This window comes from Perca fluviatilis, chromosome 22 (genome assembly GCF_010015445.1).
Source record: "Perca fluviatilis chromosome 22, GENO_Pfluv_1.0, whole genome shotgun sequence".
NCBI classification, from domain to species: Eukaryota; Metazoa; Chordata; class Actinopteri; order Perciformes; family Percidae; genus Perca; species Perca fluviatilis.
In genome coordinates, this window is record NC_053133.1 from 31,547,556 (window position 1) to 31,565,031 (window position 17,476).

Below are 17,476 nucleotides of genomic sequence, written 5' to 3' on the forward strand. Positions count from 1 at the left end.
TCTATCCATTGCTCTGATTGGTTGTAGGTCTATCCAATTGAGTGCAGAGGCATTTTCTTTCCTGGTTCGGTTGAAACATGCATTGACATATATAAAATGGACCAGACTATAGACTTTATATAATATAACTAGTAAATGGACTGTTTTTATATAGCGCTTTTCTAGTCTTAATGACTACTCAAAGCGCTTTAACATAGTACAGGAACCACTCACCATTCACACACATTTATACACTGTGGCCGAGGCAGGTGCCACCTGCTCATCAGGTAAACATTCACACACATTTACACTCCGATGGCACAGCATCGGGGGCAACTCGGGGTTCAGTGTCTTGCCCAAGGACACTTCGGCATGGAACTGCAGGGCCAGGGATCGAACCACCAACCTTCCAATTGGCAGGCGACCTCTCTACCACTTAGCCACAGCCGCCCGTCTACAGCCGTAGACTTTATATAACTAGTATACTATATATAACTAGAAGACTTTAGATAACTAGAAGACTTTAGATAACTAGTAGACTTTAGATAACTAGTAGTATATATATAACTAGTAGACTATATATAACTAGTAGAATATATATATATAACTAGTAGACTTTATATATAACTAGTAGAATATATATATATATATATATATATATATATATATATATATATATATATATATATATATATATATATATATATATATATATATATATATATACTTTAGATAACTAGTAGACTATATATAACTAGTAGACGACTGTTTGAGATTATTATACGGATGCCCATTATCTCGTCTTCCTGGAGTCCAAACAGCATTAAGTCATTAAAATATTAAAATAATGTTATGACACATGCAGGTAACAAACTCTAATAAGTATGAAACAAAATAAGCAAAATACTACAAAACCCAAGAAAAATCTTGAAAACAAAGACAAATATTCCCGTTTGCTACTTGGGAGATTATTCCCTGAAGAAATAACTCTTGTAAAACGAGATGCAGGTTAGGGTTAACCTAACCTCTCTTCCCCCCCCCCAACCCCCACAGGCATCATGTTCCCCTCCCTCTCCTCTCTCCCCTACCTGCTTTGTTTTCAGGTGTTGTGTACCTGGTGGGCATGGTCCGGCCAGGTCCCGTCCCTCCTCTTTAGGTGTGTATCTGTGATGTCACTGCCCTACTCCGCCTCCCACTTCCTGCTCCTCTACAGCTACCAGCTGCCCTCGCTGCAGGAGGCGTGGCCTCCCAACCGCACCTCTGCCAGGTAACACACCTCTGCCAGGTAACACACCTCTGCCAGGTAACACACCTCTACCAGGTAACACACCTCTACCAGGTAACACACCTCTGCCAGGTAACACACCTCTGCCAGGTAACACACCTCTACCAGGTAACACACCTCTGCCAGGTAACACACCTCTGCCAGGTAACACACCTCTGCCAGGTAACACACCTCTGCCAGGTAACACACCTCTTCCAGGTAACACACCTCTTCCAGGTAACACACCTCTGCCAGGTAACACACCTCTGCCAGGTAACGCACATCTACCAGGTAACACACCTCCGCCAGGTAACACACCTCTACCTGATAACACACCTCCGCCAGGTAACACACCTTTACCTGTTAACACACCTCTACCTGGTAAAAAGTTGTTTACACCCACACCCACACACACAGACACACCCACACACACACACACACACACACACACATATATATATATATATATATATATATATATATATATATATATATATATATAACACACACTGTAAAGTGTCCTGAGATAACTTCTGTTAGAATTTGACACTGTAAATAAAATTGAACTAAATAAAGTTCAACTGAAAGGAGTAAATAGAGAAAGGGGGAGTAAAGAGAGAGAAAGGAGTAAATGGAGAAAGAGGGGAGTAAAGAGAGAGAAAAGAGTAAACCCAAAGTTTTGGGTGTGTGGATTATAATAACAGGTTGAGTCAAACACATACTCTCTTCATAACATGTTGCTGTAAACTAACAGCAGGTCTGGAGTTATCAGAGACTCTGCTGCCCCCTGCTGGTTGTCTTTAGGAAACAGCAGGTCTGAGTTGTCTTTAGGAAACAGCAGGTCTGGAGTCAGTTATCAGCGACTCTGCTGCCCCCTGCTGGTTGTCTTTAGGAAACAGACGCTACAAACTATATATACTTTTGATAAGTTTGATGTATACTCTGTTACTGTCATGATTGCCTGTTTCTACTGCAGAGTGTTCGGGATGATTCCGGCTGACTCAGTGGACTGCTCTGCCCCCTATATGATTGATTGATTGATTGATTGATTGATTGATTGAGGGACTGGTTGTTTCCTGTGCTGCAGAGTATTTGGGATGATCCAGGCTGGCTCTATGGACTGCTCTGCCCCCTGATATGATGATTGATTGACTGACTGATTGACTGACTGTTTGTTTCCTGTGCTGCAGAGTATTTGGGATGATCCAGGCTGGCTCTGTGGACTGCTCGGCCCCCTGGAGGCTGCAGGTGAACTCTGAGCTCAGCTGGTTTCACTTCTGCAGTCCTCTGATGCTGCTGCTGCTCTACAACACCGTGGCCAGTCTGTGGAGGAACCAGGTGATCGCTGCACACATTATAATAATCATTCCATGTTTAATGTGTGTTTATATACAATGTCTCGCCGTTTTTGTTCTCTCGCCTTCCAATTACAAATTTCTCCTATAATCGGAATCAGAATTATTATTATTTAGATTCAGTTGCTCACAGTCACATTCAAGGTAAAAGAGTAAGAGAAGAGCCATTCAATATGTGTAACCCTAACCCTACAGTCAATCAGTGTATACAGTAAATAAGTAACATATATACAATAAGTAAAAAAAAAAAAAAAAAATATATATATATATATATAGTGAGACATTAAAGGCGTATCTTATCTTAACCCCTTACCTTACGATGTAATTTTATGATGTCAAGACTTCCTGAGCAGTTATTTGAATACTCTGTTGACGGTAGAGTCTCTTGGCTCTCATTGGCTGACGTGTCACATGTTTTTGCAGCTGATCGACGGTGATGGGGGGCGGGGTGTAGATAGGACAGAGTCAGCGATCAGCAGGAGCTGTGACATCATCACCGCCACCAGCAACCTGAGTGATGATGTCAGCGGTGACATCACAGCGGAGAGACGGAGAGAGCTGTGGAGGAGAGCACACAATCGTCCCGAGAGCAGAGACGTATGCAAACACTAAAGATATATTCATTTATTTATTATTGACATTTTTATTAATAATTAGATTACTACTACTACTACTACTACTACTACGGAGTTACTGTCAGTTTTACTCTAGTTTTATAGTTTAATGTGACAGCTGTCTGTGTTTCCGTCTGTAGACGCTGGCGTCCTCCACCAATCACAGTCCCTCTGACTCTTTTGCCCCACCCACCCAGAGCACAGCCCTGGGATTGGATGTTTACTCCACGCCTCACTACTCTCTCAGCCAATCAGGTGAGTTTGTGGTTTGAATAGAGAGCCGAAGTCACGGCCTTCTATTTCCGGTCCATGGGACCTAACTTTTGATAAAATATGAACGGGAGTCAATGGAGAGATAATAAATATTTTTTTCTCCGGTTTGAATTGAGCCATGGATTACAAATATAATTTTCGTCAATTTAAAAGATATTTTTGCAGCTGAAGAAAGTCTCTGTTAGCCGTAGGTTTGTCGCAGTACCACTTAGTTTAGTGTGAGACCACTCTGTGGACTACAGCTCTCGTCTCACACAGTTTACGTCACCTAGCTTGATGCTCAACTAGCTCATGTTCCACAACACCTGTAACGTTATCTCACCAGTCAAGGGTTTTCAGCAGAGAAGCAAAAGAACAAGCGAGAACCTTTGCTCATTAGAGTAACGTTATAGATGCTGTCTTGATATGTAGGACAAAAGTGGACAGAGATATTTGTTTTCCAGACTTTTATCTATAAGGACAAGTGATGAGTGTCTGTAATAAAATTAAATACCTGGGTCACCACATTACAGATCAGTTATCTGATGATGAGGATATACACACGCAGCTTCGCATATTATATGCCCAAGCTAACATGCTGGTAATAAAATTCCACATGAGCACGGATGATGTCAAAATTAGTTTGTTTAAAGCATATTGCACTCCTTTGTATACTGCTCCCTTATGGACTAAGTTTAAAAATACAAATAAACTTTACTTACTTACTTACTTGACTTGCGAAATTATGTATTAAGCTGATGAACATCATATGTGTAATTCATGTATTAAACAGACACATATAGTGTATTCATGGCTCAATTCAACCGGGGTCTTTCCCCATTCACTACTGTTCATATTTTTTCCGACTTAAGGTCCCAACGGCGGTCCGCCGGAAGGGGCGGGACTTCACCTCCCTATCCCAGCACAGCTGTTCAGATTCAGAGTTATCTCCAATCAGAATCGTTTCAGTCTGAACGACTGGAGGTTCCTCAGACGTTCCACTAGTCACGTTTTTTACCTAACTAACTTTTCTTTCACTTCAGCTCCTCTGGTTTGTTTCATTCCGTTCATCTTCTCCATTTCAGTGTAACTCGTAATGGATGCTACACGTAGCTAATGGTTGATATAAGTAACGTGTGTTCATGGGAAATTTAGGATTAGTACTATGAGCAGTGTTGCCCGACAAAGATGATGTCTCCAAGCCAAACACACACAAAACAGCCCAAGTTAGGGTTAGGGGTGTGTTAATGTAAAGTCCTGATCGCAGCGCTGGTTCTGTTGTTCTGTTTGTTTCTGCAGACACTTTGGAGACGTGTGAGTTTGAAGATGAATGGGAGGAGGTGGAGGAGGAGGAGGAGGAGGAGGAGGAGAGGAGGAGGAGGAGGAGGAGGAGGAGGAGGAGGAAGGGGCTGGCGCTGCCACTCTGGCATTCAGCTTCCTCCTCAAACAGAGTTACATCTGCGCTCTTGTGGCCATGATGGCCTGGCCCATCACGTACGTGTCCTGGCTGACGTGCGTCCTGCTGCTGTGGTCGTGCATCCTCTGGATGATGCGAGAGCGTCGCTGCTACACGCTGATGTCATCACCCTGGCTGGTCGCCTACGGCAACCTGCTCATAGTCATGCAGTATGTCTACAGCTTCCCCTCCGTCCAGGAAGTTCCTGGACTGTTCCCGAAAAAAGACGATCCCTGCAGAGAGCTCGCCTCAAAGGTAACGCCACTGATTCTCTCAACCAGAGTTCTAACCAGTGTTGGTCATCTTCCTTAAAAAAAGTAATTAGTTATAGTTACAAATTACTTCACCCAAAAAGTAATTGAGTTAGTAACTCAGTTACCACATTGTAAAAGTAATTAGTTACTCAGCAAAGTAACTGACGTTATTTTTTATGTTCTATAATGCTATTACGCTCTGTAACATCTTTAACGTCAAAGATGTTACTGACCCGAAAAATTGAGCGTTTCTTGTTTTAACAGAGTGGCTCCGTCTCCTTCACTGGAGCTCACGTTCGCTGCATTTGGGCTCGGGGTTGGGTTAGCAGCAGCAACAAGGGTCGTGTTAGCATGTGTTGATGTGAGGTGCTTCATAAGATTGGAGTTGCTTGAGGCAGACGTGTATAAAGTCTTTTTTTCCTGGGCATAGCGTACATGTTACATAAACATTCTTACCTTTAATTTCAATGAGCGAGAAGTAGTGCCGGTACTTCGAGTTCGAGAACGCTACCTTTGGATTTCTCTGGCTCATCGCCATTGTCGCTGTCTTGTGTTTAGTGGTAGTCAGAGCGTGCAGTGAGACAGCGTGAGCAGGGCACGCCCACCCAGCCAATCATCATCGCATTTGCAATGGTGTCATCCCCCCGCCCCCCCTGCTCTCTCCAGGCAGCTGATGTGAAGCCAAAGCCTGACACCTCGCTCTTCATTCAACCAAACTGTAGTAACGCGCCACTTTACATTCTCAGTAATGATACTGATACCGTTACTGAAAGATAACGCCGTTAGTAACGCCGTTATACTTAAACGCCGTTACTCCCAACACTGGTTCTAACATTTAAAGGTCCCATGACATGGTGCTCTTTGGATGCTTTTATATTCACCCTTTGCAAACACGTAAACAGTGTAGTAGACGAGCGGAAAGTTTCATTAGTTTCAAATACATAACACTAAATAAACTGTAATAATAATACTACTATCTTCTTCTTTATGGCTTCTTCTATTGAAGAAGTTGTTGTGCCGTTATCAGTCGAGGTAGGGCATCTAGGTGCTCACAAAGAGCAGTATTTGGAGAAGTACCCTTACCGACCCTTAACCTTATTCCTCCCTCCGTTTTCACGGACCTCATTAAATCGCCGAGTCTACCCGACTTCAGTCTACACGATTTTTAACACTATGTGGTAAACTGGGTATCCCCAGACACTGGTGCTGATCTCAAAGCTTTTAAAAGTCTGGCTCTGGATGCAGCTAGCTGGTCGGCTAACCGGGGTAGGATCTCCGCAGACCCGCATTTAATTTGGTTGTTTGGCCTTTTTGAAGCTAGTTTCCGTGCCTTGTCATCTTTAATTTAACCAATATTTTTTGTATGTGTGTTAAGTTAAATGATCAAGGGAACAGCTTTCTTTTTGGGATATGTAGGTCAGTGAATAACCGATTACAGTTATGTGGGACCTGTTAGCAGGAACAGCTGGTTAGCACAGCAGCTAGCGGGTAGAGAAGATTATATTACTCTTTTTTTTTTTTTAATGCAGATTGTGTATGTGAGAACACACACAGTGAACACGTACTCGTTTGACTTGCCGTCCGTCTACAGAATAGCTCTTCCGCCGTCCGTCATGGCGTTCATAATTCGTGGGAGTAGAGTGTGACGTCGCATGTAAAGGGTCAATAGGCCTTAGTGGTCCCCTAATACTGTATCTGAAGTCTCTTTTATATAGACCTTAGTGGTCCCCTAATACTGTATCTGAAGTCTCTTTTATATAGACCTTAGTGGTCCCCTAATACTGTATCTGAAGTCTCTTTTATATAGGCCTTAGTGGTCCCCTAATACTGTATCTGAAGTCTCTTTTATATAGACCTTAGTGGTCCCCTAATACTGTATCTGAAGTCTCTTTTATATAGACCTTAGTGGTCCCCTAATACTGTATCTGAAGTCTCTTTTATATAGACCTTAGTGGTCCCCTAATACTGTATCTGAAGTCTCTTTTATATAGACCTTAGTGGTCCCCTAATACTGTATCTGAAGTCTCTTTTTATATAGACCTTAGTGGTCCCCCAATACTGTATCTGAAGTCTCTTTTATATACTTTAGTGGTCCCCTAATACTGTATCTAAAGTCTCTTTTATATAGACCTTAGTGGTCCCCTAATACTGTATCTGAAGTCTCTTTTATATAGACCTTAGTGGTCCCCTAATACTGTATCTAAAGTCTCTTTTATATAGACCTTAGTGGTCCCCTAATACTGTATCTGAAGTCTCTTTCCCGAAATTCAGCCTTGGTGCAGAATTACAGCCACTAGAGCCAGTTCCACAATGAGCTTTCCTTAGGATGTGCCATTTCTGTGTCTGTAGCTATTGAGGAGGATGGGGGGGGGGGCAAGGTGGAGAGTGGGGGTGTGGTCTTGACCAACTGCCACTTTGCTCGTTTGAAAGCCATGATGTCTCTCTCTCAGGGTGGGCCAAATTCTCTGGGCCGGCAAAGCAGAGAAAGGGGAGGTAACCTTTCCCCTTATGACCTCATAAGGAGAAGATTCCTGATTGGCCCATCTGAGCTTTCATTTTCTCAAAGGCAGAGCAGGATACCCAGGGCTCGGTTTACACCTATCACCATTTCTAGCCACTGGGGGGCCATAGGCAGCCTGGGGGAACTCATATTAATGTTAAAACACTTCATAAAGTAAACATGTTCATGCTATGGGACCTTTAACCAAAAACAACCAAACACAAACACACAAAGCGAACTTCCTAGAGAAACAGAGATTCAGCTCTGCTGCTTGGACTTGACTTAACATACTAGCTGTTGTCTCCAAATGTTTAATCTGATGACCATGTTCTTAGTTGTTGTGTCTGGTGACCTTCTGGCTGCTGCTGCGTCAGGCGGTAACTGAGAAGAGAGACCGACAGAAAGATACACAGCTGTCCACCATCACCGTCCACACACAAGGTAAAACTCCTGTCTCACTGACCATTCACCTGTCTGTCTGACTGCTGTTTGGGGTAGATGCTAGATCACAGCCGCTACACGTGCTGACATCAACACAGAGCATCCGGCGCAGCGTCAACACTTCTTGCTTCCTGTTCGTCATCAATGTCACTGCCCGATGTGAGTCGAGTGCCGATGTTTTTTGCAGATTTAAACGGTTTACGGCATAAAGTGTCATACTCATAGACATTATGGTCATGTAATAACAGAAGATGGAAATAATTTCAAAAACATTGTAGCTATCTATGATTGTTAGATTGCAAAACGCCGTTAGCATCTTGTAGTCTACTTGATTGCTAACATTAGCTCAAAACGCTGTTAGCATCTTGTAGGCTACTCGTCGCAAAGTGACACATGCGCGACTCACATCGGGTAGTGACAATCACAGCTGCAGACTGACTTTAACGGAGTATAGCTGTATTTTCTACCGCTACAAATCTCCATTACAGGCTTCTACCAAAAACTACAGAATTAGACAGCTAGCATGTAGCATGTAGCTACCTGTAACAGTGGAATGACTCAGCAAAATCACTAATAAGGCTTCCTCACCAAAAACTACACAATGAAACATGTTCCAAAAGAGATGCAGTGGTGTAATGTAACTAAGTACATGTACTCCACTACTGTACTTCAGTCCGGATGTTGAGGTACTTGTACTTTACTTGAGTGTTTTCTCTTCATGCCACTTTCTACTTCTACTCTGCTACATTCATCTGTTACAGCTTTAGTTACTAGTTACTTTAGTTACTCCCCTACATTCATCTGTTACAGCTTTAGTTACTAGTTACTTTATTTACTCCGCTACATTCATCTGTTACAGCTTTAGTTACTTTAGTTACTCCGCTACATTCATCTGTTACAGCTTTAGTTACTAGTTACTTTAGTTACTCCGCTACATTCATCTGTTACAGCTTTAGTTGCTTTAGTTACTCCACTACATTCATCTGTTACAGCTTTAGTTGCTTTAGTTACTCCTACATTCATCTGTTACAGCTTTAGTTGCTTTAGTTACTCCGCTACATTCATCTGTTACAGCTTTAGTTACTTTAGTTACTCTGCTACATTCATCTGTTACAGCTTTAGTTGCTTTAGTTACTCCACTACATTCATCTGTTACAGCTTTAGTTACTAGTTACTTTAGTTACTCCCCTACATTCATCTGTTACAGCTTTAGTTACTAGTTACTTTATTTACTCCGCTACATTCAACTGTTACAGCTTTAGTTACTAGTTACTTTAGTTACTCCGCTACATTCATCTGTTACAGCTTTAGTTACTTTAGTTACTCCGCTACATTCATCTGTTACAGCTTTAGTTGCTTTAGTTACTCCACTACATTCATCTGTTACAGCTTTAGTTACTATTTACTTTAGTTACTCCCCTACATTCATCTGTTACAGCTTTAGTTACTAGTTACTTTAGTTACTCCCCTACATTCATCTGTTACAGCTTTAGTTACTAGTTACTTTAGTTACTCCACTACATTCATCTGTTACAGCTTTAGTTACTAGTTACTTTAGTTACTCTGCTACATTCATCTGTTACAGCTTTAGTTGCTTTAGTTACTCCACTACATTCCTCTGTTACAGCTTTAGTTACTATTTACTTTAGTTACTCCCCTACATTCATCTGTTACAGCTTTAGTTACTAGTTACTTTAGTTACTCCCCTACATTCATCTGTTACAGCTTTAGTTACTATTTACTTTAGTTACTCCCCTACATTCATCTGTTACAGCTTTAGTTACTAGTTACTTTAGTTACTCCACTACATTCATCTGTTACAGCTTTAGTTACTAGTTACTTTAGTTACTCCGCTACATTCATCTGTTCCAGCTTTAGTTACTAGTTACTTTAGTTACTCCGCTACATTCATCTGTTCCAGCTTTAGTTACTAGTTACTTTAGTTACTCCGCTACATTCATCTGTTCCAGCTTTAGTTACTAGTTACTTTAGTTGCTCCACTACATTTTTTACCCTTTTCTACAATGTTTTAATACTTTAACTACATTCTCCTGCTGATACTTACAGACTTTTACTGTAACAGAGTATTTTACAGTGTGGTATTAATATTTTACTGAAGTAATCTGAATACTTCTTCCACCGCTGTGATCTGACATTAATAAAGAGCTCACCAACCAAGAGTGTAAACATAAACTCTGTTGACACGTGTATCAGGTGTGATCTAGTTAACCAAGAGTCTGTTGACACCTGTATCAGGTGTGATCTAGCATCTACTGCTGTTTTGTGCCCTCCAGAGGAGCAGAGTGTTTGTGACGATCTGCAGGAGAAGAAGAAGAAGGAGGAGGAGGTGTCGTACGAGGAGGTGCTGCTCCTACAGAGAAGAGGAGGACTTAAGATGGAGGCTCTTGTTGCTGTGGTTACCAGGATGTTTGTTAAATACTGGATCTATGTCTGCGGAACAATGTTCTTCTTCGTTAGTTTTGAAGGACAAATCGTCGTCTACAAAGTGATCTACATGGTGATGTTCCTGTGCTGCGTCGCCCTCTACCAGGTAAGACTCAAGTACTACAAGTACTGCTACTGTGTGTACTCCCGGGTACCGCTGCTGCGATACCACTGTGCTACTTTGATTCTTAGGGCCCTATCTTGCACTCAGAGCAATTGCCTTTGTACACCGACACATGTATCATTCCTATTTTGCACCCGACGCACAGCGGACTTTTCCCTCCACAGACGCACGTCGGTAAATTAGGGAATGTATTTGCACTCCCGGGGGCGGTTCAGGGAAAAGAGGAGGCGTGTTCAGGCGCAAACGTTACGTGGTCCTATTTTGCAGTTTCAGAAAACAATTCCACCACTGACCAGGAAAAACCTGGTCTAAAGTCAGTGGCGCTAGTCTAAAGTCAGTAGCGCGTTATTCAGATGCTATTTTTGGCTATTGGGATCTGGTCCGGGAGTGGCAATGCGCGATGTGCTCCTGGTGGAGCGGGTGGACGGAGATGGAGTGGGGGAGGAGGGAAAGCACTCGTCTTACAGCAGCAACAACAGCAGAGAGTAGAAGCCAGCAGGCAAGTGTTATTTACATAAACTTCCGGTGTACTTACAAACTTTCCAATCCATCGTTTTATGAGAGCATAACCTATTTGTACTACTTGTAGACGTTTGGTATCATTTCGGGCATTATTAGTGGGGTAACTTACGAGATACAAACGTGGGTCCATTAGCCCCTGCGCTAAGCTATTCAGCTGATAACGCTACTCTACGCTAAGTCTCCCAATGTTAGACCCGGGTGAAAAAAGCTTCTGGGGGGGTGTTTGGCTCGAGGTCATGGTGCAAAGGACCCTAGGGTGAATTACTCCGAACCATCACTTTAAACTACAACTTTACTACGTTGAATCGTCCAATGATAGTTTGAGTTGTGGCGGAAGGCAGAGCGACTGTTTGAAGGGATGAGATGTCAGATTCTTCTGATGAAGCTGGTCTCTTATAGCCAGACCCTCCTCCACAGCGCTGCAGAGGAGGGTCTGGCTACACCACAGGTTCTGGGATAGGAGAAAAACATGCTCTGGTTCATTGGCCTTTCTTTAAACCAGTCCCCACGGTTGTGGGCGGAGCTAAGCTCCAGACACAGTGACGGTGTCTCTGCTGAATAGTCTCAGGAAGGAACTGGTTCTGGTGGAACATTTACACCCAGCTAAAGAAAACTCCTCATCCAATATTAAATTAATTTAACTGTTGATACAATACAGTAACGTGAGCTATTTAAATTAGCTGATACATGGTTAAACCTCATTGGCTCTTACCAGTGGATCTCCTCGTGTACTTGGTCCACAGCAATCCCACCAATCAGTCCCAAAACCTCCCAGTTAGAGAGGAAATTATCTAACATATTCTTTATAAAACCTCCCAGTTGGAGAGGAAATGATCTAAACATATTCTTTATAAAACCTCCCAGTTGGAGAGGAAATGATCTAAACATATTCTTTATAAAACCTCCCAGTTAGAGAGGAAATGATCTAACATATTCTTTATAAAACCTCCGAGTTAGAGAGGAAATTATCTAACATATTCTTTATAAAACCTCCCAGTTGGAGAGGAAATGATCTAAACATATTCTTTATAAAACATCCCAGTTAGAGAGGAAATGATCTAACATATTCTTTATAAAACCTCCCAGTTAGAGAGGAGATGATCTAAACATATTCTTTATAAAACCTCCCAGTTAGAGAGGAAATTATCTAAACATATTCTTTATAAAACCTCCCAGTTAGAGAGGAAATGATCTAACATATTCTTTATAAAACCTCCCAGTTAGAGAGGAAATGATCTAAACATATTCTTTATAAAACCTCCCAGTTAGAGAGGAGATGATCTAACATATTCTTTATAAAACCTCCCAGTTAGAGAGGAAATTATCTAACATATTCTTTATAAAACCTCCCAGTTGGAGAGGAAATGATCTAAACATATTCTTTATAAAACCTCCCAGTTAGAGAGGAGATGATCTAACATATTCTTTATAAAACCTCCCAGTTAGAGAGGAAATTATCTAACATATTCTTTATAAAACCTCCCAGTTAGAGAGGAAATTATCTAACATATTCTTTATAAAACCTCCCAGTTAGAGAGGAAATTATCTAACATATTCTTTATAAAACCTCCCAGTTGGAGAGGAAATGATCTAAACATATTCTTATTCTTTATAAAACCTCCCAGTTAGAGAGTCTACCTGTCTGTCTCACTGTTTATCTACACGTCTGTCTCACTGTCTCTCTACCTGTCTGTCTCTCCACCTGTCTGTCTGACTGTAGTTGAACTACGAGCGTTGGCGTGCCATGCTCAGGGGTTTCTGGGTAGCAGTGGTGGTTTACTCCATGTTGGTTCTGATCCTGGTCTACACCTTCCAGTTCCCCTCGTCCCCCGACACCTGGAGCTATTACACTGGACTCAGCACTCACAGGTACTCCCAGGTACTCCGAGGTACCCACATGTATTCTCAGGTACCCACATGTACTCTCAGGTACTCACAGGTAAACACAGGTACTCACAGGTAAACACAGGTACTCACAGGTAAACAGGTACTCACAGTTACTACAGGTACTCACAGGTAAACACAGGTACTCACAGGTACTCACAGGTACTCACAGTTACTACAGGTACTCACAGGTAAACACATGTACTCTCAGGTACTCACAGGTAAACACAGGTACTCACAGGTAAACAGGTACTCACAGTTACTACAGGTACTCACAGGTAAACACAGGTACTCACACGTAAACAGGTACTCACAGGTACTCACAGGTACTCACAGCTAAACACAGGTATTCACAGGTACTCCAGGTACTCCCTGGTACTCCCAGTTACTCCCAGGTACTCTCTGATGTGTGGTTGTCTCTCCAGGTTGGAGGACATCGGGTTGGAGAAGTTTTCTGTTCCTGTTCTCTTCACCAGGATCTTCATCCCTGCTGCCTTCCTCTTGGTAATACTACTACTACTACTACTACTACTACTAATAATAATAATAATAATAATAATAATAATAATAATAATAATAATAATAATCTTGGTACGTGTTAGCAGCTTGGTTTGGTATTAAGCCAAACAGTGGACCGGTACCAGGTGTTGAGCCATGACATCCTAATCCTAACCCTGTTAAGACTCGTGCATAAACATGTTAAGTTGAACGTTTTCCTTTTTCTCTTCTTCTCTGAACACTTTGTAAACGTTGACTGCGTTCTGCAGGTGTGTGTCGTACACCTGCATTACTTCCACCAGCCGTTTTTGCAGCTGACCGATCTGAAGACTGTGGTGGACACACACAACAGCACCATCACCAGGTAACACACACCAGGGGCAGAGCTAGACTCTCAGTACAGTGGGGGCGGAGCTTCATCATGGGGCCCTCTGCTACCAAGTCATTTTAAAATTAAAACCGTTAAATAAAAACGGTAAAATATCTGATGAATGCATGTTATGTTATAATGTGTCACTTGTTGAGCCAGTAAGCCTTTATGTGAAATAAAACCCAAAGAAAAGACACATGTTTTGACAAGTTTTTATTGACAAACAAAGAAAGAAAGCAGTTTGCCAGGCAAGTAAAAATGTTTCAGCACCACGGACAGCGACAGCCGATGGACAGCGATGGTGCTGAACAGGCCAAGTGCTCTCAATCAGTGCCACCCTATATAACTGACATGGCACTATTATACTGTATAGAACACAACGTTTGTTTACAACTCCATAGGTAGGCTTACAGGTGCTACATGAACACTTTGAGTAAAACTGATTTATTACATTCTGAGTGACTTATTCATAACTAAAATATAAATTCTTAGACGATTATTTTTCCTTACCATTTTGTTCTCTGCTTAACGATCCTCCAGAACAAATACATCTAACAAAACTATCTACATATCATGGTCCTTTATTAAATCTTCATCCTCCTCTCCTTCATGGTGGCAAATCTGCCACTTTTTCCTCGTTGATATGTATATCTCGCTCCACAGACAGCAAGGTGGGATTTGACAGTCTGGCCTCATCCATGCACAAGTATGTCTTAATGAGCCGCAGACGGCTTAAACTTCATTTGGCGCTGGCGCTGCTGATAGGACGGGTTTTATAAATCCTGTGGAGAATGGTCAGGTGTGGGTATAGGCTCTATCCATGTCGTTGGCAATGAGGAATGGCAGGACGGCGTCGGTGGTGAGATCCATGTTTAACTGAGAATACAATGCACGAAAAGAGCGAAACTCCTCCACTTCGTCTTCTGGCTTGGGCATGTCTTCTGAGTAGAAACGGGCCAGCTCAAGCATTTCCTCCTCAGCATCAGGGTGCTCAAACCGCTTTGGGCAGAGTTTTGTTTGGCCATTTTTTTGAAGTCTGAAAATCGACTTTCAAACTGCCCCACAAAAACATCCAGAATGTAAAAATAAATTTCCGTTTTGAAGCGACGTCTGCTGTACTCGATCTGGTCATCCTCTGCGTCCTCGACAAAATGCCTTCTTCTCTTGCGAATCCTCTGCTCCGCAAACTCGGTGGCTGCGTGGCTTTCTCTGGCCATACTTGTTGCTGTGTTCTCCATGCTGTCAAAGGCTTCTTCTGTGCGTAACTCTCTGATCTGAGCCACAGTACTGTCAATAAGATTCACAGCAGTGTTGACATCCAGTGACTCTTTTTGGAGGTAATTCGACAGGATGTATGTCCTCTTCAACAAATCGCTCCAAAACACCAACATGAACATGAATTCAAATGTGCTGAGTTTTGACAGCAGGCCGTCAGCTTCAGAGGCCGCCTTGGCTGTGCTGTTGTGGTGGTGTTGGATACGGCTCAGGGCTTTGAGAATGGCTGTGAGGCTCTGTATCACCGCTTCTGTGGCCTGATTCCTGGAGGCCCACCAACAAGTAAGGCTTATCAGCGTAAGAACGGTTCTTTCAAAATGATTTCCTGTTCCTCCTCCAGTATTTTAAATCTCGGAAGGCTTGAAGTTAAAAAACAGCACAAGTTCTCAAGTGTACAGAAGAAATCTTTAGCGCTACACAAACAACACGCAGCATCCATAAGAATTAGATTGAGGTTGTGTGCGCAGCAGTGGACATAAAATGCCTTGTCTGAGCAGTTTTGCTTGACCCTGGCTTGCAGCCCCGTTAACTGCCCTGACGTCATTCTGGCACCGTCATATGCTTGTCCCCTCAGATCATTTACATTAAGACCAAGGTCCTTTGTCAGCAAATTATACAGAAGATCATAAAAGGATGCCACACTGCCATCAGGTAACTCCTCAAATTTAATAAAGCGCTCAATGCTGCTGCCTGTTTTGGTGACATATCTGAGTGAAAGAGAAAACTGATCCATTCTCGTTATATCTATGGTGAAATCTACAATAACTGAGAAAAACTTTGCTGACTTTATCTCATCAATTATTGTGCTCAGTGTCTCTTTGGAAAGAGCTGCAATGAGCTCGTTTTGGGACTGGTGACTGAGGTCTGTCACTCTGCTGACGGGGTTATTCATGTGCTCCCAGCCCAGCATGTTCTCTGTGGCCACGAAAAGCCAGCCCCTGTCTGGCTAAAAAGAGCGTGGTGTCCACCAACCTATGTAGGATCCTTCTGTTCTTCTCCACCTGCTCTCTCTCTGCTTTCAGAAGCTCCGCAATGACAGTGCTGTCCTGACTCAAACGAAACTTTGTCATTAGATATGCCTTCTCTGTCTCAATCCACTCTGTCCCTTTTTTAAATGAAGAAAACCCCATACATGGGTCAGCCCAGGCTTTCCCAGCACTGTCGTTGGACTTTTTACCGAAAAGCCAGCAACAGAAACAGAACAGTGGGTACAGTGAGTACACCAACCACTGACGCTCCACTGGGTTACCTGAGCCTCCCATCTGGTGCAAGCCAGACAGAAGTGTCTCTTATCCTGGTCATGTGGAAACTCTTTGTAGCAGTCCCTCAAGCCAGGCTGGCAAGGACCATGTCCAATCACCGCACAGATCAATTCAGTACTGAGAGGGCGGTGACGAAAAAGGTACGGGTCAGTGGGATATTCCTCTTCAGACAGGACATTGGTTAGGCAGTGCGCCTCTGAAGGACCCATGCTGGCGCTTCTGCTGGAACCAGAGGCCTCCGCGACCGACGAGGTATCCTCCGCTTCAAATTGGCGGTGACAGTCGTCCCCCTCCGGTGAGCTTTGTTGGGCTTGACTGCTGTTAGCCTCATCGTTAGCCGGTGTCAGGCTAGTAGGGAAAGCACTAGCAGCTGCAGTAACATTAACTATTGATGACTGAATTACAACGTTAACAGTATTATTATTGTGTTGAGTCCTGTCTGTCTCTCTGCAGGTGTGTGTGTTGAACTTGTGTCTATCTGCAGGTGTGTGTGTTGAACCTGTCTGTTTCTCTGCAGGTGTGTATGTTGAACCTGTCTGTCTCTCTGCAGGTCTGTGTGTTGAACCTGTCTGTCTCTCTGCAGGTGTGTATGTTGAGCTTGTGTGTCTCTCTGCAGGTGTGTGTGTTGAACCTGTCTGTCTCTCTGTCTCAGGTTGGTCCACTCTGATGGCAGCCTGTTCGACCTGTCGCTGGGCGGAGCTCCTCCACTCCTCCTGGAGGAGGAGAAGGGAGGAGAACAGATGGAGACAGAGACACAGGAGGAGGAGGAGGAGGAGGAGGAGGAGGAGAAGAAGAGAGAACAGAGGGAGAAAGAGGAGGAGACCCAAGAGGAGGAAACACAGGAGGAGGAGGAGGAGGAGAACCCCTGCATGTTGGAGAGGGAGACCCTGTCTGACCACATCAGAGGTATAAACACATTGATCAGTAGCAGAGACAAACGGAAGCTGCAGAATTTAAAAGAATAAAAAGTTAAAAACCCAA

At 43.0% G+C, this 17,476-nt stretch overlaps 1 protein-coding gene across 1 annotated transcript in view; it reads left to right on the forward strand.

Annotated features, from left to right (window-relative positions):
* The window catches only part of LOC120552148 (piezo-type mechanosensitive ion channel component 2-like), an 81,149-nt gene that overhangs the window by 31,668 nt on the left and 32,005 nt on the right, over window positions 1-17,476 (forward strand). Inside the window, 12 exon segments of the mRNA XM_039789920.1 lie at window positions 1,033-1,246; window positions 2,434-2,581; window positions 3,022-3,195; window positions 3,353-3,467; window positions 4,764-4,840; window positions 4,843-5,175; window positions 8,010-8,115; window positions 10,410-10,666; window positions 12,927-13,075; window positions 13,516-13,594; window positions 13,858-13,952; window positions 17,148-17,401. Coding sequence (XP_039645854.1) covers window positions 1,033-1,246; window positions 2,434-2,581; window positions 3,022-3,195; window positions 3,353-3,467; window positions 4,764-4,840; window positions 4,843-5,175; window positions 8,010-8,115; window positions 10,410-10,666; window positions 12,927-13,075; window positions 13,516-13,594; window positions 13,858-13,952; window positions 17,148-17,401 — 2,001 coding nt within the window.